Source organism: Anabas testudineus, chromosome 21, assembly GCF_900324465.2.
Source record: "Anabas testudineus chromosome 21, fAnaTes1.2, whole genome shotgun sequence".
NCBI classification, from domain to species: Eukaryota; Metazoa; Chordata; class Actinopteri; order Anabantiformes; family Anabantidae; genus Anabas; species Anabas testudineus.
Window position 1 is genome coordinate 11897508 of NC_046629.1, and position 26822 is coordinate 11924329.

General features: G+C 41.5%; 1 protein-coding gene across 1 annotated transcript in view; it reads left to right on the forward strand.

Moving 5' to 3' along the window:
• Positions 1-2465: 2465 nt before the first annotated feature.
• Positions 2466-26822, forward strand: part of LOC113172919 (FERM, ARHGEF and pleckstrin domain-containing protein 1) — a 44555-nt gene continuing 20198 nt past the window's right edge. Inside the window, exons 1-2 of the mRNA XM_026376002.1 lie at positions 2466-2690; positions 6401-6607. Coding sequence (XP_026231787.1) covers positions 6428-6607 — 180 coding nt within the window. The 5' untranslated portion in view covers positions 2466-2690; positions 6401-6427. The remainder of the gene's footprint in view (positions 2691-6400; positions 6608-26822) is intronic.

The window sequence follows — 26822 nt, forward strand, 5'->3', positions numbered from 1 at the left end:
TTCATATAAATAAAGGTTTTATTGTTGATATGTTATATACAACAATACAAAGTGAAACTCTTTCAGGTGCATTCTAAGGTGCATCTAATGAGCTTCCAGGTGAACAACAGGGATTTTTTTAGGAGTATTTATTGGTTTGAAGGCAGAAATTAGTGAGTTAATTCAACACAATACCAAGATTCCATTGGTTCGGAAGATATGTGTACATTTTTTACTCGACCTTTAAATGACTACAACCATGCCTGGGTCAGCTGGCCAGCTGGTTTCATCATTAAGAACATACCAGCTGCTGCAGTGGTCCCAGAACAGTCCTGGGGCCCTGTGTGTTTGTGTTCAATGTACAGTATATGTTGCTTATATCTAAATAAATGTGTGTTCACTGCACCGAGGGTGGGAAGAAATGTGGATAAACAGGAACCCAGAAGCTTTTTGCCTCACCAGCTTAGCACAGGAACCTTTAACCTCCAGTACACAGAGTGTCAGAAAACGAATGGGCTCAATTCTGTTAAACGGATTAAAATGATGTGTTACACTGTGCTCAATGGAAACCATGTTCTTTTGGAAAGAAATAGGCTGTACTGTAGAGATAGAATTAAGAATGTCATTATTTTTTGTGTGTAAGTGTTTCCTCACCCTATGGTGATCAGTGTGAAATTGTGATTTAATATTACATAACTGGATAAGCGATCATTTAGAACATGGAACAAAATCTTGATTGCTTACATAACTAATCCAATACAACATTGTCTCTTGCCTGCTTTCTTCATCTCTCTGCAGCTATCACTTGTTTTTCACGCTGATGCTGAAATGTTCATTTTTGCCTCGGTTCCAAGTCGACGTCTCCAGAGGGGCCTCTGACGCTGCCAAGACACCAAGTGTGATTTCTACATCTTCAGTCCCACACCACTAAAGCGTAGGAGACTTCTCTTCCTGCCAGTAAGAAGGTGGGCGAGCAGTAGACATGAAATAGAAACATTAGAAAGAAAAAAAGAAAAGCCCAGTTTCAGCCTTTCAGCACGTTGCTTGTGTTTTACCCCAATGTCTGCATGTAGCTGCAAAACTGGAGGAGCAGGCGATGAGAAGACATGAGTCCCAGCCAAAACCCCAGTCCACCATAAATAAAAAGACATAATTAAAAGGAGAACACGGGAATACAAGGCAAACATAGCAATGAACACTTGGTTCTAGATGTTTCTGATTCCACAATTGACTGTTAAAAGGTTGATCCAGAGGTGGGGCTGGGTCGGACTTTTTACAATTGCATTCCCCTTTAAAAGTGTGTCCCAGTACAGAATAAGTTTCAAACAGTATCAGTCCTGAGGTTAAGACATGCCCTCAGTTTTTCCATGATACGTAATTCAGACATGGAACAATCCACAAGTTGATTATCATTACAGATCTCTTGTTGGCCGTTACAGAGACACTGGACACTGTAACTTAGTGTTGCAATATGCAAGATCAGCATGATGTGGCAGAGTTAATGTCACTGGCTTCCTGATCCTCCTCACAAGACTGCAGCTTTCTACACAGTTACGTCACGCATGAGGGGAAGGGAGAGTTGGGTTGTAATTGGAAAACGTAGCCCAGGTCCTATTAAGTGCCGGTACCTTTGAAGTCCAGCAGAGTTTGTGATCCTGCTGCCTGTCAATCACTCTGTGGTAAACCAATGCCCCCTCCTGTGGACTCTGGATGAAGTATGTGGTCTTGGGTGGTATCAAAGGCCAACAAGTGGGCAAGTCAGTCTCTGGTTCTGAGTGTGTTCTAATCTTGAGGGCAATGAAGACCAATGTCAGATCCATATCAGTTAGTTCACAATACACATGAATTCATGTAGGATAAACAGCAGGACAGTGTAGTGGTAAGATCACTGCCCTCCGTGTGGGAGACTGGGCTTTGAATCCCAGCTGTGGCCTACCTCCAGTAGGATTTATTAGGCAAGACCTCCTTACACTTACTTGCCTTTGCCTTGTAGCTTGTAAGTAACTTTGGAAAAACAAAAGTGTCTGCTGAATGTAAATGACCGTATCTTGATTTCCTTTCACTTGTTTCTTTTGTAAAGTGTAATCTCAGATAACTGCAGTTCTATTTAATTTAAAATGATTTCATAAATTCGCTCATCTTGTAGTTTTTATTAATCTTGACCTTTGCTTTTTGTTGTTACCTTTGCTACAGTTACTTTAGTAATCACAGAGGGAGATACTTAATACTATAATACTTATACATACTATTTTTTTAAATGCAAGACAGGTTGTAGATTATTTTTTAATTGTGCATGTGGTACTTTTACTTAAGTAAAGACTCCACCACTGTTTTTTTTTTTTTTTTTTTTCTGTGGATTTGTGGACATTGACGGTCATTGCATCCTGCTCCAGCTTCAGCCACTAGATGGTGCTGTTGCTCTTCTGCGCCCTGGAAAGCTGTGGGGAAGGTGGAGGTGCTGCACTTCCTTCATTGTCTGAGTGAAGGCACCGGGAGTGATCCGCCGCTCGATCCAATGTAATCCCGTCTCTCCCCGGCTCACTCGCTCAGTCGTCCGCCATGGCGACCGCAAAAAGCCTCGGCTCCGCTGCGAGCACCATCTAAACCCCTGACTGGGCTCCTTCCCCACCCTCACTACGGCTGGATCTGGATGTAACATCTCCTTTCGGGACATACATACGTGTGGATAAGCCCGCATTTCGAAAGAAGGGGTAAGAATCGTGCAGCCAAGTCCTCCGTGTGCGTGCGTGCGTGTGTGTGTGCGTGTGTGTGCGCTCTTAAGGGAAGTGATTCAACTTGTTTGAGGAGATTAAGGTTAAGTCCTGGGAGTATCTTTGCCGTGTTGTTCTGTGATCCCGTGGATTTCGAGGAAGGAAAATAACTATCGCTGTGTAAAAAAAAAAATGTTCCTGTGCAGCCCCCCAAGTGTCCTGTCTGTCCTCAGCCGGATGGATGGACGCAAGACGCCGCAGTCACAGATCGGCTCATAGCTGTAATGGAGGAAAATAATCTACATAGCCCATGTGTGAAATTAAAACGATCCACAATATCGCCCTAAGAAGTGTGTGTGTTAGTGTGTGTGTGTGTGTGTGTGTGTGTGTGTTAGTGTGTGTGTGTGTGTGTGTGTGTTCCAGCGGCTGTCCAGGTGCGTCCAGGCGCAGCATTCATGTCACATCTCCCGTGCTGGCTGATCATTTCCTTTTACCTACATTACACCCATAGCGTGAACACACCACCACCACCAGCACCACCACCACCAGCAGCAGCAGCAGCAGCAGACCGTGGGAAGTGAGCCGAGCAGCGTGGACCTCACCGACTGCTGGATCTCACCATTTTCTGCACTGTTTCCTCAATCCTCATTTCATTCCTGTTCATGCACAGGCGTTTCTTTCTTTTTTTTTTTTTTTTTTTAAATGGCAGCCTGGAGATCTGGTTTACAGCAGGCATGTGTAATAATGTTGGTTGTCATTTGGTTGCCCATAGAGGCAGTGGGAACTTAGTAAATCACCCAATGCCAGCCACACCCAGGTATCAGTGTGTGTTTCCGTCAGAACACAGAGGAAATTGAGCTCTTTTATTTTTTTTTTGTGTGTGTGTGTGTGTGTGTGTGTGTGTTTTGTTTGGGAGCTCCCTTCAGGTACACGTCTGCATGCAGAAGCCCCGGGCCTCTGGCTATTCAGCTGTCACTAAAGGATTCCAGCTGTGCGGTGCTGGACTGCACTGAGGGTCCCGTCTGTGCTCCTGCGCACCCAGGGGCCACTGTTAACAACCCCAGCTCAATGTTACACTCTTGTGGGGAATTTCAAGCAAACAAGTTCAAATGCAGAGTGGTTGCAAAAACCCAGGGGTGTGTAAATGTCTCTCTGACATGTCATACCGGGTGACTGTGCTTTATGTCGCTCTCGGGCCCTGGGAACAAGGTGCCAGCTGTACTGGTGCTTGTTTTGTGTGTTTGTTTGGACCTTAGTTACCTATTCACGGGAACACCCAGATCTACACTCATGACTGGCTGATTCATGATTCCTGGCGAAGGGGAGGGTACGTGTGGGTTGAAATAATCACTGTCTGCTCTTTCACTCGCCCCTGTTTCACTGGTGCTTTATTTGAAGAGTGTCTGGTTACGTGGCATGCATGTGCAGGTCATATACTGTAAGATGTCAACTCACAGACTCGACATGAGACGCTGGGCAGTAGTCAAGGCGAAGCACGCTGAGCCGGAATGGTGTGAGGATCGAGTGTCAGAAATGACTGTGCTTGAATGGAAAAATGTATCTGGATACTGTATCTATGTATTTCTGCACATACCGCCGTGGATAGCCGTTAGGTTTGGTTTCCACCTGCCCAAGGGAGTGTAGTCCGCACTTCAGCTGGGAAGTTCACACACCTTGCACCCACTGCTCTGTGATGACAGACTGCAAGTGCGAATGATGAAAACTCTGTACTCTGACCTTGTGGTTGGTCTTTAATATCGTTTTATTAAATCTAAGTCAGCCTGTTGAATCGGTTTAAGAACCAGCTTTACACTTTAACACGTAGCTAAACGTACAGTAGGTTATAGGTATTGTTCAATTGCAATTAGGTGCTTTTCCCTTGTACTGCTATGTAAGACATCAACTCTCTGAAACTGCAGCAGACATATTTATCACAATGTTCTATCACTTTACAAACCTAATGATTGATTAGTTCATTGCAAAAGTAGTTAAAATAATCCATCATGAAAAGATCCATTAGTTGCAGCCAGCCTTATGGCATATCACTTATTGTGCATTAAATGCACTCCAACTTCAGTCTGCAGTTTTTTAGACTGGAAACTTTTTATTTGCCTCTCTAAACCATCAGACAGAATCTAGTATATCCACTGTCCTTGGCCTGTTTTTCTCAATGCACTCGGCTGGATTACATTATCCACTCCTTTTTAAAATGCCTTATTCAGCTTTCATCCTAAATTTGGCAGCAGTCATTCACCTCTGCAGCGGCTGATCAACTGGCCCCCTGGTCTCAGCACTCCCGATGAAACCACTCGGTGAGGTCTCAGGGTGACTTCAGCCTGCTGGAATGTGCAATGAAGAGAAAATGAAGCAGGGGTGGATGGTGACCTGCTCGTGTGTCAACCCACAATGATTGAGTCCACAGCGTTGTCCAAACACACTCCTCCATCTGGGACAAATAGAGACTGAGCGACACTGCAGATTATTTAGGGTGATATTTGAATATCAAATGTCACCCTCCATAGCTGGATGTGGTCAGACGGTGGCTTTTTGTTTTTTGTCAGATGTAGTCCTTTAGTCCTCTCACACACAGTTTATTTGCTCTATTATGCAGAACATTATGCTAAACATTTCAATTTTATCTTTGAACCATCTGTATTCATGACTTTATTAAGGCAGTCGGTAAATAATGCGAACTATTTCAACTATTGCTTGTTTTTTTACATTTCACTAATTTTAGCTGTTTATGAAATGCATTACTCTACTATAGTCATAGATGTGTGTATATATATATATATATATATATATATATATATATATATATATATATATAAACATAAATCTATAACTTAAAGCATCTATTCCAACTTTGCATGTGAGGTTTTCTTAAAGAAAAAAAACTGTACATGGACATTTTCACTATAAAGAATATTTTCTATTAAAAAAATGATAAGGATAGCAGCACATTACATTTTAATTTTCATTAAACACAGTAGTGATGTAAATGATCTTACCTTTAACTGATACCTTTACTGATGATGTAGATGAGAAACTAACTCTGTCCATTTAAATTTAATCCATTCCTTTTAGCTGTTTAGCTATTTATTCTTTCTTCTTAGCTGTTTCCACCATTAGTCAATGTTTTGTAGTTAGTTTTCATGTGCTCTAGACGTGATGTGTTACTGTGGAAAGCTAAAATTCATTACACATCTCCTGCAGTGTTTTGACCTTGAGCCCTATTAAAACCTAACTATGTATATGTCTTCGTGTCTTTGGCCCTAATGTCTTGCTGTTACGACTTCCAGACTCTGTTGTCATTGCGATGACTCTTTGATTTTACAGTGTAGCCTCGTGATTCGTTTGTCAAATCAAATTAAGGCTCCCTGATTTGTGCTTTGAAATCAAGAACATGCTTGGATCTTTTTTCCAGTAATTGGTTCTCCCACAGGCAACAATTATCAGCCATTAGCGGCGAGTGCAAATACTGCGTTTGCAATTACTCTGTTAGTGTGACACAAAAGGTTGTGCAGCTTGTCCTCTGGGTCCTCATTGTATTTCACCTACTGCACCACTGATACATTGTGAAAGGAAGTTTCTTTACTACTGCAATAATTTATTATAGTGTTTTATCTGTATTTTCTTTTGTGTGTGTATGGTCTTGTGCAAAGTATAGAGGATGTGATGCTGAGCTTTGTGTCTTGGTGTCTCTGCAGGCTGGGCAGTGACCTGTGGAGTGCATCATGGCAGAGTCAGATCCAGAGCCAGTTACCTTTGGGGCAGGGCACCGTCTTGGAGCCCCAGAGACTCTTGGCATCAGTACGTTGGACCCCGGGCACAGACCTCCAGCCATGCCCCCTGGACGACATGTCACCATCAGGGTCCGTATGTTGGATGACTCAGAGGAGCTGTTTGACATCTCGGTGAGTCATTATATAATGTGACTCTTCATTGTCGCACAATAGCCAAGAAAGAATTCCTGTTTTCAGGAACCAGTTGCTATGGCAACTGCATGATGCTGAATGCATGCATAAAACTGGGACAGATGCAGATTTAGTAATGTTAGGGTTCCTGACATTACTAACATAGGGTGTCTTTGTGGTGGTATCTACTGATCACTGCTTTCAGATCTCCCAAACTGTGTCAAACCTGTTGTATTGCTGTTATTCATAGCACCACAGTTTTTATTCCTCCTGGGCTCAATAACAACCTCTGAGATATGCAGATATACACAAACACCTAATGGTGTGGAAAAAAGGAAAAAGGGATGGGTTTAAACAAAAGATGCTACCTTCTAGGTTGTGTATCAGATCCAGATGTAAACACCTGTCTCATATTCATCTTTTGATGTCAAACACAAATGTTTTCAGTCTACAGCAAAAATAAAGGAACAGGCCTCACTGTTCAAATACTTTTGGGGGAACAACCATAAAAATCTCATAGTGCTAGTGGAAAAAGTACGTGAACCCTTGGAATTACTAAGTGTTGAGCCAGTTCCAATGATGCCTTCAAATATTCGTCTGTCTGGCTGTTACTCTGGGTTGTTTATTTACCTCATTGATGAGTGTTTGTTGTGCTCTTTGGGTCATTTTGACTTGCTGCCCTTGTTTTAGTGAGGTGTGGCTCACACCAGCGTATTCTTCTTTTGCAGAGCAAACTCAAAAGATTTGAGTGTTTTTTGTCAGTCAAAGTAGCTCTAGTCCACATCTCCAAACTAATTTTACTTAACTTATGCTAACGCCTGACTCTTTTGAGCTCATTATTCAAAGGGTTCACATACTTCTTCCACTCGCACCTTGAGGTTTTTATGGTTGCTCTCAATAAAGACATGAAAGTTTTTGTGTTATTACCTTAGGCACATTATATTGTATATTTTGTTAATGCTCTTGACTTAGATGAAGATCAAATCACATTTTATGAGAAATTGATGCAGAAAACCATAAAATTCACATACTTTTTCTTGCCCTAGCTTTGCAGAGAGGATATGATACGCAGTAATTTTTCCCCTAGCATTCCTCTGGACTTGGTCGTGTTTTGGAAAGGTGTCCTGAGACTTTGATTTAATGGCTGAAACATAGGGGTGAAGTGAAAAGACTGTTATTTGTCTCAGAATATGAATACTAGCTCTATCCTGTGACCACAGTGCTTCCAGCCTGGAATAGCTGAGTGAAATGAGGAGATAGAGGAAAGTGGTGATGGAGGGAAACGGATACATCAGCAGGCGCTGAGGACCTGTTTAATTTGTATGAATGGGGTCCGGCGATAAAGCTGCTGAGCTTTGTTGACAGTTTAGTGACAGGTTCCCAGGGCAGCTTGGGTAAAAGTTGTTCCTAAAGCAGGTGGCGAGACTTGTACCTGCTGGAAGCTTGGCTCTCTGAGGGGATATCTGGGTTCTTGTGTCCCACAGTCTGAGACTGCTTCACCCTCCAAAGAGTTCACACTAAATCTTTTTTTGGCATGTCAGGTTTGTAGGTATGGCAGTTTTGGTATAGTCTCTCCCTCCTTCTTGTTTCTGCTTGCTGTCAGAGAGATCACAAAACACCAGCGCTGCCACTGGAACAATGGGGCACTATATTGAAATGTTGTGCTATATGTTGGAACAATAGAAGGGGTAGTGCATGCTGTAAATGACCCCATCTTGACTTCTGCAACGACCTTTTGTAGACCTAGCTGGGTCGTCATGTTGCTGTAGTTGAGCTGCATAGGTGGTGAGGTAGATGAGCCTTTTTTGAACTGCAGCAGGCAGGTTGGATTGAAACAGGGTGAATATGGTGCTCAGGAGAGGGTAACAAAAGGCAGAGAGCTTTATTCATGCTCAATTTAACACACATTATAGCCTCTATCTCAAGCCAGGGCTTGAAATAAAAATCTCAGTGAGCTTGATATTGTTTTTGCCCAAAGGTGTACATGGAGTACATTTTCTTCAGTCGTTCGCTCAAATTCAGGGTGGAAAAATGTGTTATCTTGAAAAAAAGAAATTGAAACACGCGTTTTCACACAGTCCAGTGTCCAGTGTTCTTTGTCACATATATATATATGACACATGATGTGTTTTGGGGGGCTAATAACTAGTTACATCCCAAAGTTCTCAGCTTTTTCTGGGCACACTTAAAACAGAAAGTAAAGAAAACATTCGTAAACTTGGGTTAGATCCAACTGATATTAATCTCTCCCCTGCAGCATTAAAGTGAGATAACAGCATGGTCCACAAAACGCGTTTGTCAAGCAATTATCTGGTCTTTTATTTCACAGTCGGGACATGCAGTATTAGACGAGAAGCAGCAGTTCATCTCAGATGATTTTATGGTCAAAGTGACTCGAGGCAGGATTTTTTTTTTTACGTGTCTCTTTAAGAAAACATTAAACGTCTCACCTCCCCTGTTACTGATACCGAAGGCTTCAGTTCCTGTTCCTCTGGTTCAGATGGGTAGGTTTCCACCTCAGCGGGCAGAGTATCATATGGTTGAGAAACAAAAAGGGGCCATCGAGCCTTCTCGTGGGTCACATACCATGCTGTGGCCTACTTAGCGCTCTGGCTGTGAACACACTTGTGTTGATGCTGATGAAATTTGGCACTTTGACGGGAATTGATTAAAAAGCATACTTGAGCTCGAATGCACCTTTTTCGTATTGATTTTTTTAAGGAATTATTCAAATTGCAATTGGAGGCTTGCTTCTGTCCTTTGTACTTGGTATTGTAGTGCAGATTTTTGCAGTGCAGGAAATCCACACAGTAGCCCTCAGTCTGTCTTGCAGTCCTCAGGCTAACATACCCTGACACTGTCTGTGCTGATGTTTTGATGCTTATGTTTACTGATGGATGGTGGAAGCTCCGCAGAAGTTGCTTGTGAACCATGTGAGTGCAGCATGGATTTGGGGAGGGGTGGGGATGGGATGATGGAAGCAGAACGGAGGGAGGAGAATCATGCTCATTCCTGTGAATGAAGGAAACAGTCAGGCTCCATTAGCCAAACCTTACTGCTAGAATACTAATGAATATAACCTAACACGGAACCTTCCACCTCCCATTCAATACTGACATTAGCAACACAGGCATTCACAGTGAGAAATTCAGACACGTACTGTCTCTCCTATGTTGTACTATTACTTTTCCATCTATAATGAGGCCCTGAGGACTGTAGTCTGTTCCAGCCATCATTTTGTCCATTACAGTCGCTGCACAGCTGCTACAAAAGCTACTGTGCAGAGAGAGAGAGAGAAAGAGAGAGAGAGAGAAATCCTGAATTCATTAATTACAATTCCCTTCATCTCTTGGCATTTTCATTTGCTTTCCATATAACATTTTTTACCAAGCACAGACTCATTAAACTGCAATATATTACTTTTGATTTTCTAATTACCATTAACGTCAACAGTCAATTAATGCACACGCACAAAAAAAGTAGTGGTCTGTATTCAAACTTAAATTTGGTGTCAACCTTCATGTCCCATTCAGGATGTGTTTTATGACCAAATTCATGTAAATCTAATGGTCAGTTATACTTTATGTGCAGAGCCCATTAGAAACTGTACTGTAACATGTAAAACTAAAATGATGATTATAAATGTTCTCAGTATTGTTGTAAAAGATGGAGATCAGCAGTAAGTTGGAATCACAAATACTATAGTTAGAGCTATGGGTAGCTTGCATCCAGCTATAATTATCCTATTCCTGGCCACACAAAAAGGCATCTTATTCTCAGGGAGATTTTTTTTCTTTTCCTCATTCCCATACTAAAGCATGTGTACAGCCAGAGAAATCAGGGCAGCCAGGACCACCCAGGTTAAAAGGGACTATGTCACAAAAGGAAGGGTCTGTATGCTTCAGAGCAAGGCTCTCACACCAGTCCAGAGGGCTTACCATCGTCTCACCACTCGCCACTCTTTTCCCCATATGCTGTCACCCATTCATTGTGATGGGAAGCAATTAGAGCAGCTCCAGTGTGCCTCGTTGTCAGCTGAATGGCAACGAGGTCCTGACTTAATGAGTAGAAGCATGATGAAGAGCTTCTTTCAGCTCTGTCTTCTACTGATTCGGCATGGTTGTTTACTGACTCACTGATCAGCTATGTTGAAGAGGAACTGAGATGTTTCTATCTTTTACCACCTGTTGATCAGTGCACATGGATGGTCGGGTAGTCAGGGTGCAATGAATACACTGCATTTTGAGCACTGACCTGAATGCCAACAGGGGGTGATCGGTTGACAGCTTAGCACCTCTCTTCACCCGAGTGTCCAAGATATATGGTCGGAGGTCAGATGACAAGATCAAAAAGCAGATGATCGACTTCCTAATGCCACATGCGTTATGGGAACCCTTATGTTTGAACATGGTGTTTATGGACAACCCTAACCCTATGGACAAGCTGGACTACCGCAGAACCCAGAATCCAGCATAGAAGGGGGACCAACCATTTTCAAAGAGTTTTGCTGTGCCCCTACCCACTAGGAAGAGGCCCCTAGGATGACCCAGCACACATTAGAGGGACTATATCTCTCAACTGGTCTGGGAATGCCTAAGTGTTCCCCCAGAAGAGCTGAAGAGGGAAGTCTGGGCATCTCTGCTTAGGCTGCTGCCCCTGCAACCCAACCCCAGATAAGCAGAAGAAAATGGATGAACCTGAATTCCTATTACCTAAATAATGGCAGGCTGACCAGTGTAGTTAATAAATTTGACATTGACGCCATTGTCAATAGTTGACAAAGCCTTGTATAATTCAATATCTGTCTTACTTTGTTTCCATCAATAGTCTAAGACATTTCTAGCAAATATGCCAAGCCGAGTCACATTTAAAAGACTTGCTGCTTTTGTATGATCAGATTCTGTACTGTATGCCTGTCAGGGTATACGCCTGTCTGTGTGTGGCACAGTAGATTCAATAACTAACTTAGACCTCATGTTACAATACATTAGAAATAATAATTATTAGCTAATAAACCAACTCGTATAACTATGTGGACTACTGTGATGGATTTCGTCTTCTGCAACATTTCCTCTGCACTGCGAGACAGCTTGGCATAATTGAAATTCAACACACATATCATTTGTGCACATTACAGACTATCAAAGGTTCTCAGTATCTCATGTTTCACGTTGTGTATTTTAAAAACATGCTGAGTGTAAAAGAAGGCAGAGGAAGGAGGGCAGTCTAGTCTTTTAGCCGTGTTCTAAATCATGTTAAACTCAGAGCAGTGGTTGGGACACGGTCTGCTTCTCCAGCCTCATAGCGCTTTAAGGAGAGAACTGACAGAGGTGGTGGTTGAATGATTTGGGCACAGAGGATGATTCAGCACCAACATTTCTTGATGAGCTGTCATTGGCCGAATATGAATACAAATGGGATTTGATTGGCTGTTACAGCATTCAGGAGAATGGGGCAGCAGCTCTGCAGCCCAGAGCAACTCTCTCCTACATTTTACACCATGTCAATGAGTTTTCTAAATCCATTACTGTCACTCTGCTTTCACTAAAATGAGTCATGTAGGAGCAACAATAAGATCTATTTAGATTTACAGTGCTGTGGCCGTAGCACCACATGCAGACGTTTTTGGGTTTGAGCGGCGTGCCTCTGTTGTGGAGAATTGATTTTAAAAGCCGCAAGAGAAAACTGGGAGAAAGATGCAAAGAGATGGTGACCATGGCAATCTCACCTCTCTCTTCAGAGTATAGAGAGTTGTGAATGAAATGATTGTTAGGGACAGTGTGCAGATAAATAGTGCCTCTCTGATTTTATCTCCCATTCCACCGGAGAAAGTGTTTGCAGCCTCACTGGGGAGACAGTCGAACAGGGGGCCACGATACAACAAGAAGCCTGGGAACTACTTGTATCCTAATGTTTGTCACAGTTGTCCAATCTGCTAACATATTACATTTGTTCTCTTGAGTGAGGATTAAAATAGAACATTGCTTATTTCTGTTCTTAAACTCGGCTGTCTCATTGTTTTAGCCTGGTTTAATCTGTTGTTATTCTCTGTAAGAAAACCCATGCAACCACTTTGAATGGCCTCCTGGCATGGAAAGGAATTATTTGGCATTTATCATCCCTGTCTGTGCTGCTAGAAAGGACTTAGTCGACATGGCTACAGCAACCTTTGAGCTGCAGCAAACGGTTTGCTCCCGGTATAAGAGGTAGTAGTTCGGATCTTTGGGTGAGGCTCTCTGTGAACATACATTGCTGCGAATTTCAACACTATACAAGTTCTTCTCTGAAAGGCCACACGGTCAATGTGTGGGTTGCCATGGCTACACATAGAGGAAGACGAGGAGCGTCGGAGCTGGTTGCTGTGCTGCAGAGTTCTGTCTTCTTCTGATATCTGCTGCTGAAGAGCGGCGGGTAGAAGGAGGGGGGGCATTTCCATGCAGAGCATTAATGTGAGTGTGGCGCACTAACATGGGGATACACTGCTGCACACCAATTATGACTAACATATTAAGATGACACAGCCCACCTCGATGTGTGCACTGGGTATTTGTATGAGTGGCTTATTTGTTGTTGAAATCCCTTGACGTAAAATGTGACTGACAATAAGTTTTGGATGATTATTAGCTCTTCTACATTTCACCCCTGATTAGCCCAGTTTCCCTCAAAGATGTCATTGTGTTCGGGGTGGCAGGGATTTGGGGGGAGGGGTCACATACCATCACCATAAAAACATAAATAGGAGATTTCTGTGTTACTGTAGAGCCAGTGCTGTGGTTTTGAACGCTCATGCAGTAGGAAGATGAAAGCCGTTCTCAGATTTTCCACTGGTGAATGAGACATTGAAGCTGGAAAATCTTGAAAGTGTTCAGTAATATAATAGCATTCATGTGCCTTGCATCATTCTTGCACTGACTGTCTTCTGCCAGAAAATATTCTTATGCTTTCCTCACATGAACTCTGAACCCTCGGTTGCCTTTCTCTCATGGCTTGAAATTGAAATCCCACAGTGGACTATGGGGGGGGGGTTGTTTTTCCCATGTACAGCAATCTTCCTCGCTCACATCCTAAAATGTAATTGGGTCGTGGAGGATAAGAGCCACAGGAGAGGAGCAACAGTGAGAATTATCTAGTGGCTGATGGCTAAGAATACTAACATGTTAGAGTATGCTGAAAACCACACACTTGATCTGAGACATGAAGAGAAATGACATTTTCATTACGCAACTTTATTGAATTCCACACTGCTGATGCCAAACCATCAATACTTTTGCTATTATGACATGTTAACTGGAAAGATTTTGTAGTAGCTCATCCAATTTTAAGACATTTTAATTGAGACTTAAAATATATCCACATGTTTTGTGTTTAGTAGAATGATTAGCACAGAACTACGACTGCATATTGGCGTGATACTGATTACAATATGTTATATTTGTTGTAACAAAAATATGAAATTTCCAGCGATGACACTGATATGCATTACCTTCCCACCAGCCAGTCAGGTTAGTTCCAATAAAGTGTTATGAAGTGCAATTTAGATTATAACAAAATAAGTTGGCGTTTTTGCAGAAAGATCACAGCGCACAACTAAAAGAAAAAAATCCTGCTTCTACTAATCATAGTCATATGATGAGCATGTATGAAGTATGAATTCAAGCGTGGAGGGTTGCTCTGTTGTAATTTAATACAATAGTTTCAGTCGTAAATACTCGCATTAAATCTCATCCTACCATTTTACGTGAAGTAAAAGCAGACATGCCTACTATATCCATAGCTGTTGTGGTACGATTCATAGCTAGATAATCCTGCATCATTCAAGCTGTTTCTTGGAAGGACAGGGTGAAACAGCACATGGCGAATGACAAAAGCTGTCACCAATTCTGTCAGGTTATGTCTGACAACATTATGTTGTACTGGTTTCTATACTGCGCGCAGGTGCTTTGGGAAAAGTGATGCCTTTATAATAAGTCTTGTTCCTATGGTAACCAAGATGGATGTCTCTTGTGGAAGATGCTCATGTTTGTGTGGTTCAGACAGCAGTGCTGCCGACTCTATCTGCCTGTGTGACCAAATATAACCTGGGATCCCTTTGAAGGGCTTTGTGACAGATGCATGAAGGTGGAGCCTCTGACTTTTCATGCACATACATTATTCCATTGAACGTTGCCCTTTGATTACAGTGTTCAGATCATTTCAATAAACCGTTGAGCTGTGGCATTCTGACTAAGTAGCAGCATGGTAGGTAGATTTCATAGTACATGGGTGTGGCAGCTCTGCTGCTCTTATCCAGGCTGCACCGTTTCTTTGATGTCCACATGGTCTCAAATAAATAGTGAAACTCTTATGGGAGATGGTTTGCCTCAGCTGCACAGTGGCCTAAAAGCAACACTGCCCCTCCTCAATAATTTATGAATATCTCAGAGATTTGGAGGCCTAATTAACATGTCAGACCAGACTAGCAGTGTGATATCATGAGATTATTCTTATCCTCCGATGCCTTATTTTACTCCAGGGGCCCTAGCTTCACCAGTTTTTCCTCTTTTCTCCTGGAATTTTCTTAAAAGGACTGTTCTCCCACACTACGTACAGTTTTTATTTTTTTTTCATGTTGCTTTCTGCCATGCTTCATTGGTAATTAAAACAAAAACTCCCTCTGTTCACCCTGTCTATGTTTTCAGTCAGTGCCTGCAGTGAAGTCACTTTCATGATGTATTTGCTTGAAATGTTGCCTGTCAGAATTCCTTTCAGCTGTACCTGTGCAGCTGAGTCTGGCTCCCACTGCACCCTGGCAGTAATTGAATTTGGGGTCTCTAGATAGAAGAGATGTGTGGGAAGGAGAGTCAGGATGAATGAAGCAAAGACTAAGGGATGGATATCTGTGTGTGTGTGTGTGTGTGTGTGTGTGTGTGTGCGTGTGCGTGTGCGCGTGCGCGTGCGTGTGCGTGCATGCGTGTGTGTTTAGGAGAGAGAGAAAGGCAGAGAGTAAAATCTCAAACCAGTAGCATGAGCTGCACACATGCATATAGGGAAGGTATTGATCTGACACCCCAGCCTCCTCATCCATCATTAAACTGGGAACTGTTTAATAACCTACTGTGGAGAATAGTAAACCACATGATTTCATATGTCCTGGAGAAACTAAACTGACTTGCTTCTCTGTAGAGATGTGCCTAACAGTATTGGTACCATTACACATCATTGAACACGCTGTGTTGTAGTACTGCAGGTCTGTGAAGTACTGTAGAGTCTTGAATATGTGATGTCATTAAGTCTTTCTGGGGAAAAAAATACTCCCCACTTTGAGAAACCTCTGTCTAAGTCGCAGATCTTCACAGCTTTTCCAACGTGGTTATAACCTACATATACAGCAAAACACAGACGAATTGATGAGAAGAAAACACTGGTCTATTCTTAAGTGGGAGGCTCACGGTTCTGATCTTAATCTAGTTGAACATCTATGGAAGGAGCTGAAACTCATACTTGGGAGGAGGGAACAACCAAACCTGAGAGAAGTGGAACAGTTTACCCAAGAAAAGTGGGTCAAACTACACTAGAAATGTACAAGTAAGTGCTACAAAAAGTGCTTCATTGCATTGCCTGCCTCAAAAAGGTGTGCTCCAAAATATTCGGCATTAAAAATGTCATATAAAAAGCAACATCTGTATTAAATTATTGTGGAATAGTGAATTTCAGTTAAATATGTCAATTCAGCTTATTACAAAGAAACTAGTCTTTGTCTCCTGGAAGTACCAGCAACGTTTTTTTTTTATTAGTTTCTTCCTCTCAATGAACATGTTTGGCTCTTGTGTTTTACTCTGGACATCCCACCTGTTGAGCTTTTCTCTGGCTGTCTTTTCTAGTAAGTGACGTGCGGAAGTCCAGCACCAAAAGAATCAAAGCTGTAAATGGAGGCCAGTATGGGAATGCCCCATAATGGATATCAAAAGCGTCCAGGGGATGTCTGCTTTCACACAGTGACTCGGAGTTGGTCTGCTCTGGGCATTTCAGGTGACTGCAGTGTCTCAACAGCACCAATTGACTATTTCAGGGTTATCTGTCACTGCGAGCGCTCACAGAATAGCCACCTCTGGGGAAGCTGTCGTCGCTTAGTCATAATATAACCCTGTCATGTGTCCTGAGTTCCAAAAGAGCCAACCATGTTAAAATCCAACTCATCCTGTTTATTGTGCATACTGCAGCATACAGTTAAAGATGATAAAGTTTTATTTATATTGAATTAAAAGTTGACTTTTTGAAGGGCCCAGTTTGCTGTAATTAGATGCACATTCAACAGATATCTGCTCACTGGTAGAATTAGAGATTGATTTGCTAATCTTGTTTTCTACATTTCTGCTGGCAACACAGATCTTGTTGTTTTAATTTGATACACTTTCTTTTTTTTTCATTAAAATCCAATATGTAGTAATATTTTCTGGGTGCTCATTCCCATAGGCTCAGTTGAACTCCTTGAAATGGAGAGGAAGCGAGGAAGCATTTGGCCTAATACAGATATATTTGATTAGCGAAACTACAGTTGAATGATTATGATGTAAGTTAAATGATTAAGCCGTCCACTGTGAACCATGCAGTTTGAATAAGATCTTATTAGTAATAGTGAAGTCAAAGTATTGATACTGTGTACTAATGTGTACTAGCAGTGGTGGGATTGGAAACACAGAATATCATTAGGTACAAAGACGACTGGCAATGTTTTTAGTCGAGGTGTCTTGTGAGTAACACACTACAACATAATACAAGCTCGTTTATCATCTTTTACATGTAGTAAATGCTTTAGAGCCTCTGGGGGGAATTTCTATTATAATAATAGTAACACCTTGAGCAGCCGTAGGGAAATCTGGCTGAATGGCTGAATGGCTGAGTGGCGACTCTTTAGCCAGGTCTCATAATAGACTCATGTTAGAAAGAGCTAGAAAAATGCTGTTGCCCTTTTCGCCTCTTCTGTGACCAGGCATCATACATCATGATGTATTTATTAATGTGCTTTTCACGTAGGTCTAGCTTGTTTCACCTCACTTATGTGCCGCTGTCTTGAATGAATCATGACACAGTGTCGATTGGTTAGTGCACATTTTTAATCGCTTTACACATTTTTAATCCAGTCCTCTGAACTGAACCTCCTCCAGAGCTGGACGACCGTGCTGCATACTGTTAGGTTACCATGGAGATCGTTCTCAGTCAAAAAGTGAGCCAGCACTGCGAGGCTGAAAGCCTGGTTTGCACCCAGCACTGGCTTGGTAACCTCACTTGGCGAGACAAAACCCAGACATGCATTCAGACCCAAAACTCTTGCGCTTTAAGCCTCTTGCTCGCAGAGACACTCATGTTCACCTCTCATCGATGCTTAATGTGTGGTTAAATTGGTCGGAGTGGGTTGTTTTCCACTCTGAGAACCCTTATACGCTGCACTCCGAAGTATGATGTTCCTTTTTTCACAGTTGAATTTGTGTGTGTGTGCGAGTGTCGTGTCCAAGCTACATCTTTGTTGGTCGACTTTAAATCTCACTAACCCTAAAGTGCAAAGAAGCGCTTTTCAGTGTGCTACAGAAGCCATGAACAGGGTGTGGCGTTTGCACCCTCTGTATTTTTGGCTCCAAAACTGTGTTTAGGGTCATAGTAATTACAACATTATTACACAGGAAAATATAGTAAAATATGTGCCTCTAAAAGTACCTCACTGCTTCGAATGAGGGAAATGGCAGCCCTCTGCGTGAAGATAATTACTTATTATTTAACCTGAACCACATGATTCCCCTCAGCTCCAGATGACGCCTCTGTATCTTTTTCTCAGAGATTAGGAATCACAGTTTTCTTTATGTTGCCATGGCTACTGGGCCTTGCTCTGTCTTCCCAGCGCAGAGGAATTTGTATTCTGTAGTCACAGATGCCTAAATTCCTGCTGGACCTAGTGGCCTGCAGACATGGAGCAACAGCTGCCCTCACAGAGGCTGCTGCTAAACTGTGCTACATTAAAATGGGCAGTGTAACGCTGCACTGCCTATCATGTGTCAAAATGACACGACACCTGGATTAAACCATTAAACCAAGCAGTGCCATTGAGTCTTTCTTATTTCTAAATACATATTCTGCAATGCATTAGTCAAAGTATCTTTCAACAATAAAAAATACCAATACTAATCTGATTTGATCAGTGTGTCACACACACATAAGGTGTTTTTTTGTATTACTGGGAAAAGACCCTGATTTTAAATGTGTAGCTGAGTCCTCAAATGTGCCCATGGACACCAGGACTCTTTTTGTTTTGTTTTTTTTACATTTAATGAGCACATACATTGAATTCAGCAGCCATTATACTCCACACTGGCTATAGTAGAAGCAGCATGGGTGCTGTTTTTAAACTGAGAGGACTTTCTTGGCTGTTGACCTTAATCCCCGTCCACAGGAAGTGCAGCCTTGGCTCTTGTCCATACATATGTGTGATTTGAGGTTATCTATGGTGTGACAGGGGAATCCCAGCTAACTAGTCGAGTAATAATTAGATCATTGTTAATATGTTTAAATACTTAAATATAATATTTGATTTATCAACTTTTGATCCCTGTGCATGTGTGGTGTTGGTGTTTTTGTGGCTATTTTAAGCAAATAATTAGTCTGTATTTGAGCTTATCTTACCACTTTTAAACTTTCTATATATATGTTTTATATAGTTGGTCAGTGCTTGATTTGGCTCCGTTTATCGAGTTTACAGATAAAGCTGAACATTAACTGAGACATTGCGGAAGTTTTTCGTTGTGTGTGGGAAGGAATCCGTCCTTCTTCGACAAAAATGGGGCTGTCAGGTCACAACAGCTGTTATCACAGGCCAGAGGGCCTCTGGATTTGCTGTGCTGAGGGCTAAGTAGTTTAAGGCTAATCTCAACGAGGCCATTTGATTGGCTTCACTTGTAAAGCAGCGTGTACCGCCGTCATTATTTATTACTAGCACAGATTATAGGAAGGGAATATGCAGCAGCAGATAGTACCAACTACTGCATTCCCCCAAAAGGCCTGAATGCTTCAGCCCCAGAAGGAATCACTTAAATACCAGAGAGGCTCCCAAGTCTCATCTTCACACTGTGTGTCTCTGAAAATAACTGTGGTGGTCTGGAGAGAGGTGTTGAGGCAGAAAGCTGCTCTCTCAACCTTTGAGCCAGAGAGTGTTGATCCCCCACTTTTGTCTCCACACAGCAGTTGGATCCCACAGTGTGAAATCATGAGCAGAGCGATGTTCTCTGTCAGTGAAAGGCTTTTTTCTGGGCACTGTGGCGTGTTCCTCTTCCTCCACATTAAGTGTCCTGTTATGTCTCTATTCATCCTAACTGATCAATTCATGTCAGACTGAAAGTTGTGCTTGGAGCTGATTAGAGAAAATGCATGAGAGATTAATCAAAATCAGAATAATGATTAGTATAAAGCCTAATTAGGGCCGAGTGATCTGGATAGAATTTGTCATCGTATATGTAGTTTTTAGTGTAAGAAAATTAGTCCATTTATCCATTTGATGGAAATGAAATGCAGCTTTTCTGACAAATGATTCCTTGTCTCTGACATCGTCTTGCATATACGACAAAGTTCTGTGGTTACAAATTTGCATTTTATCCCCTTATCACATAATCAGCTGATCAACTGGCTGATTAATGAGGAGCTTTGCATTGCAGAATATGAATTGCGATATCTACTGTACCACAGAAACTAAATATAAGGATGTTAGATTTTCTAGAAGATTGGTAAAGAAACTTTGTAAAAAATAACCACTGAACAGAAATGTTTGATTAGCAAAATGAATATCTGCAGATTCAAAGAACTTCATGACAATTTCACTAAAGATTCACCAGTGCCATAAAGAAGTACTGGGGATGCACACAGAGATAATTAAATAATAGTTACTCTGCATCTATTATCTATTATTAGTTCCATGGGGGGCTAAATAAAAGCTTGAATCTTTCCCTGATGGATGCAGGTCTCTCCAAATGTCCAATAAGCCAGTTTTCTCTTGCTCCCTTTGCAATAGTTAGGTCTGTGGTGATATGTTTTTATTGTTATTAGATGCATCCCGTTTGTCGATTATTATGGTTTTTAAATTGCGTGCACTGATTCTGTGGCTATCAGCTCAAAAACCTTCATTGTGATTTTTGTGCTGGCTTTGTGGGGGTAAGTATACAGCCATGGAGCAAAGGAAGGTGGACAGATTATTTTCTATTTTCCCTGTACTAAAATGTATCTGCCCCCCTGTAGCTGATCTCTCTATTCAACTCAAAAGTGATAGAATTGAGTAGCAGCATGTTACCCCTTTTCATTTTCACATTCCTTTAGGGACAGCTGAGTTTTCTTGTATAAATATGATTTGAAACTTACTGTTTCCTACAACCATAATTCAGCTCACATGGGCCGACAGGATGAACATGATAAAAACAATCACTTGTAAAAGAAATATTAAGAACCAATGCAACACTGGCTTCCACCTTCAGGGTTGGGTTGTACCCTTGCCTGCATTACCATCCATCATTATTTAATGATGGAAAAGCACTCCTTCTAGCTAGGAGCTCCCTTTTTTTATGGAAAGTCTTTTATTTCTTATGAAATAAAAAAAAAATCCCTCTTCTTTGCTCTAGTGTGTGCCTTGGGTGAGTTTCTTTTCCCAGTTCGTCTGAAGATCCACGCTATAGTCTCTGTGTTTCATGTCTTCGACAGCCTCTGCTGCATTGTTATAAAGGTGAATGTTGTTTTCCAAGTGTATCCTCATCTTGGCTGGGTTTGGTGCCTGGAAGCATAAATGGTTCCTAATTTTTAAAATTAAGAAGAACCAGAATTAATTAAAATGTTCTTTATGTCTGTTGCTTTAGTTTCACTTTGGCAGGGAAGTCATTGCACGTGAATGCAAATTTCCCCCCTTTCTGAGATCCTCTATGCATCGGCTCCGCTTAATATTTTGTCTTTAATAATATAGATGGAAGTTGACCAGTATGGATCATCTTGTTGTTAAGAGCCGTGTTCCCGTTTGGCCTGCTGAAGTTTCAGGCTAAAACTTCTGTCAAGTGGCAGCTCTGTTGTTAAAAAGCTAATTTTCTGTTGTCTGAGAGAATAAAGCAGTGTCTTTCAGCTGTCTCGGTGTCCTCCACCTGTTGTTCTGCTTCACTTAGCTCTGTTCTGTACTTAAGAACATCCACAGCGTTGTTTTTTCTTTTCTTTTCTTTTTTAAATTTATCTCCGCCATGAAGTTTCTGAGTTCCTTTTTGAACTCCATTAGCTTGTGTTTGATTTCATTTCTCACATTTTGTATATTCCCTCCAGTTCATGGAGTGTTATAAGGGTGGTAAAGTCCTCTTTATTTGAAGTGGAATTTGAAATTTTCTTTCTTATACCTTTCTCATTTTTTTTTTATTTTCCTCAGAGCTGTCTTGCCTCTAACTTCACTCGTTCTAGGTAATTTTGATTGTTTAGACTGGATTGAATTGGCTGTGGTGATCTAAGCCTAGAATAATATGGCAGAGTTGCTGTTCGACAGTTTCTGTCCCTCATGGCATATACACCCCTCACATATATGTTAAGATCATCATCATTCATCAGTGAAATGTTGTCAAGTCTACTCATTATGAGCGTCACGATGTAATATCAGCACATTTTATTGACATTTTATATTATTACTTTGTTGTCTGTATTATTCTCTCTAACACACAGCACAAGACACATATCAGCATAGTGTTTATGTAGATCACCCTGTTTGCTTCAGTATTATATAGACACTGTTTAAACACGCAGGTTGACACATTTACTTGTATTTACATAGCTTGCATATTAATTTTTATGTGGAAGAATTTGTCCCATCTGTTTTATATCTGATGAACTCATTTGGGTTTGAGGCACAATGATGTGCACAGTACCTGGCTTATCTCTAATCCAGCAGCTGTATTTCTACTGAGTGTGCCATTGAGGCTCACTAAAAGTGCTCTAAATCTGAGGAGGCTCAGTGGTAAATGGTCCTGCTATGCACTTTCTTTTTTTGTGTTTGTGGACTTTAGGGTTCCAGCTTGTTATGCATAAGACAAGAGGACAAGATGGTGCCATTGTGGAAGAATGATTTCCACCAGGTTCCAATTTTGCAATCTGTCTTACCAGAGAACTGAGTTTCGATTGTCTGGTACAGGAACACGCAGGGCACGACTTCAGCCTGCTGACCATCAATCCAAGTCACTAAGAATCACCTGTTTTAGCAGACGCATCTTTGCATTCATATTATAAATGAAAAGCGTCTCTTTCTTTCCCTGATCTTGTGTGAGTTGTCTCTCTTCATTACACTTAATTAATCTCTAAATTAACCTATTGATTGCCTTCTGCTTTCACAGTTACAGTGCTCCACAGTATTCACAGTTGCATGAGGGAACTTAGTGTCTCTTAATTAAAAATTGCAAATGAAAACACCGCCTTGATATTTTTCATTTACTAATTTACATATATATATATATATATATATATATATATATATATATATATATATATATATATATATATATATATATATATATTTATATATTAAGGCTGATACACGACAAAGATCAGTGTTTCTGAAAATAAATGTTGAGTAATTAATTTTAGAAAACCGCTACATTTGAGTCACGAGACAATATTTGGGAAGATAATCTCTGTTACATTAATGTCATTTTTGGAAAACTGTAGTGTTTGATTCTTGTGTCATTTCACTCCTGAATTTTTCTACTCCTAATGTGTCAATAGTGGTTTAAAATGAATAATTCACTTCCTGTGTCAGCCTTTATCTAGCTAAAAAACACGGAGTCTTTACCTAAATGCAAAGTGACGTATCCTCCCCCTGAGTGACAGTAATCCTGGGCTCTGGGAATGGGTGGTAGTGGAGAATAACCAGCATGAATCCAGAATTTAAAGCACTCTGAAAGGGATTCAGGCAGATGACGGAAAAGGAGGCCAATCTTTTTGGTAATTCCAGCTGCCTTAGAAGTCCCACTTGCCCTCTGCTTGTTCTAATCATACTCGAAGTTGGGCTCAGACATGAAGGGATTCTGTGTATGTTTAACATAATAACATGACTTAATATTCTCAAGCTAATGAAAGCATGTTGGTTGCGTGGTTGAATCTCTGCTGCTGCTGCTGCTTGTTTTCGTGTCTGCGATGCAAGCCCACAACTTTTCTATCTGTCCTGTGATTAATGGTGCTCTGCTAACAGTGGGAGCTTCTTGCAGGAATGCACATTGCTTCTGCCCTGTTAGGTATTCAGTAGCACAACGGTCACAACAGGACACTTAATTATTCTTTATGCAAAATCAATATGTTTCTAGCAGCCCAGACAGACTCCAGGGAGGGCAGGCAGGCAGGAAAAGGAGGGGAAGATCGTACATAAGGGGATGGAGGGAGGAGGTGAGTGTTGTGGGTTGCTATCACCATCTCACTCTCACCCCTATTGAATTCAGCGGACATTATTTTCATGGTTGTCCCCTTGGGCCTAGAGTCTGGCCTAGTGTGACAGAAAGACTCTGACAGCTGTGGAGGCCCAGTCATCATTTTTCCTTTCATTTTGGGTTCAGATTATTCCTCTGCAGTTTGGGAGTTTGGGAAGAAAAGACAAAGAAAGACGTTGCAGGAGGAATAAGATAAGTAAATGATTTAATTATTTAGGATTTCCTGAAACTGTAACACTGTGCGTGGATGCTCATTTGCTGGGCCTTGAAGGCATCGTCCTTTAGTTTAGGTATGGTGATATTAGAGTTGTCGTTATAATGATCACATTCTGGTGCGTACATATTCATGCACACATCCCTGTGTGCTGTTAGATATAATTTGATAGGATTTTAGCAGGTTTGCCTCTCGCCACTGTTCTTTCTCTGTCAGTGTTGAGTCACCCTGGGAACCTCTGCAGCACGTGACCTGAATCTCAATGAGCTTTAGCTGCAACTGACCTCTCTGTCCTACCTTTCCCTTACAGTGCACAGAACCTGCTCACACACACATGCCTCCATGTGCTGTAAGGTATCTTAAACACCTGTGCTACTGCTATTTTGTAACAGAATCCATGGGAGTTCGGGACGAGCAGCACCATGCAGACTCAGTGTGGGAATGTATCTGCCTGCTGCTGTTGGCAGTTCTGTATCTTCAGAACAGCCATGAGCAGTGTCACCAGACGAGCTATGGTTAACTCAAACATAACCAGAATCACTCCTGAAAATCCAAAAGGCATCTCAAGAAGTCAGTGTTTGGTCGACAAGTTCTTTGGATTGTGTTCTGCTGTTTTATACTGTGCTCAGACTGTTTGGTGTCATATCAGATGAGCTCTGCAGAAATATTTTATTCTTATTCCTTTTTCAAATCACTCAGTCTCTTTCATCTTTGACCTCGATCAGCTTCCTCTGATGTTGCTGAATGTCACAGCTGAAAACCTCCTGCTGCTAGATGACGGCTCCATCATCTGGTTAGGTACTGACTTGGCCCAAGAACCCCCCACCCCCAAAAATAAAAAAGAATAATTAAAATGGTTCCAACCTTTGTCCAACAATAGCTGACCACTTGGAAGGAATGCCATTTCCAGCTCCTCCAGTGCACCACAACCAACGAGACATAATTTCCTTTGTTCTTCCTGCCTATCTGAAGCCTAAAGGCACTGGCAGTCTTTACCGCACATGCCCCCCTCCCCTCCCCAGACTCTCCCCCGTACACTCCCTCAGGAGAAGTTTGGTTGGCTTGGCTTATTGCAAGTGAAGTGGGCTGTCCCTACAATCCAGGAGAGGAACAGTCAAGAGAACACATAACTACTTTACAACTGACCTTTATGTTTTTTGGGTTTTTTGTTTTTTGTTTCTATGATGACAGCAGCCTACTAACAAGAGGTGGCGGTAGGGGAGGCGGAGGGTGGGGCTTTTTGGTCTACCCTGAAGTGGAAACCCAAACGGACGTGTACAGACAAAGCTGTCATCTTTATTTAGCCTTCTTCTGTCAGCCGGAGCATGTGGAGGTCAATGTAGCGACGCAGGCCTGCGAGCTCACATACACATGTAAACAAAAATAGCATCCTATGAGACCATGTTTAAACCTAATGGACCCAGACAGACCCCACCCCAATGTGTCTGCGGCGTTAACTAGGGCCCATATGTTGTGTCTGTTAGAAATAAAAAGTTGTAAGCAAAAAGCTCAACTTTAAACAAGTATATAACAGTTTCAGATGTAAGTAAGAGAAGGGGAATTTATTTTAATAAGTAATGCTTTTTTCTTTTCTTTTCATATCCATCAAAATGAGTGGTGTACAGGTGAGAAAAGTTAGATGATTGACTAATCAACTATGATCTAAAATACCGTAAAGGGCGGAAACTTCTGCAAGATGCACAAACAGAAATTAAGATCCTTCCGATCCCGCTGTCACCTTTCTTGCTCTAACCTGACCAGCATTTCACTTGCTAAAACATGTCAGATAATGTTAGCCCCAAGCTGAAATTTCAGCATTGGTTATTCCCCCCCCCCCCCCCCCCCGAACGCATTTGTTACCTGATATTTGTCTGTGATACTGGATTTGCAAAGCAGTATAACCTTATATAATAAGTAGGATAACTATAAAAGCAGCAGCAAACATTTCTTACCTGTATCAATTAATTGAACTATTGCCATGATACATGTGAACACATCATCAAAGGCACCTTGACCAGACACTGTTTACATAGATATTGTGAGTTTTCCCGGCACATATGTATTTTTATGTCACACTTGGACAATCACAGGTATATAAAAATAATAAAAGTTAAAAAAAAAAAAAAAAAAGCTGAATTGCATTTAGCTCCTTCAGTTTCAGGCTCCCTGTATTTCAGATGCTGGCTCAGTGTCACACTGTCATGACTCATTTGGACACATGAACAGAGCTGTGTTATTAGTAACACCTGTTGTCCTACTACTACAAGTCATAACAGGCCTGTGGATCAGATTCATCAAGACATTATTCATACAGTATAAACCCCCACCCACATACTTATATGTGCTGTTGGGCTCTTTGTGCTTTTATGGTTTGGGCCACTTAGTTCCACCAACAATTAAATCTGTAGCTGACAGTGATATTTTAGATATTTAACAATGTGGCTTCAGTCAACTTTACAGTTTCAAGGTGAGACTGGCACTTTGCTTGAAGCCCGGCCTATAAAGAAATGGTTTTCTCAGGTTGGTGTGGGACACTTGGGATGAACCACAATGC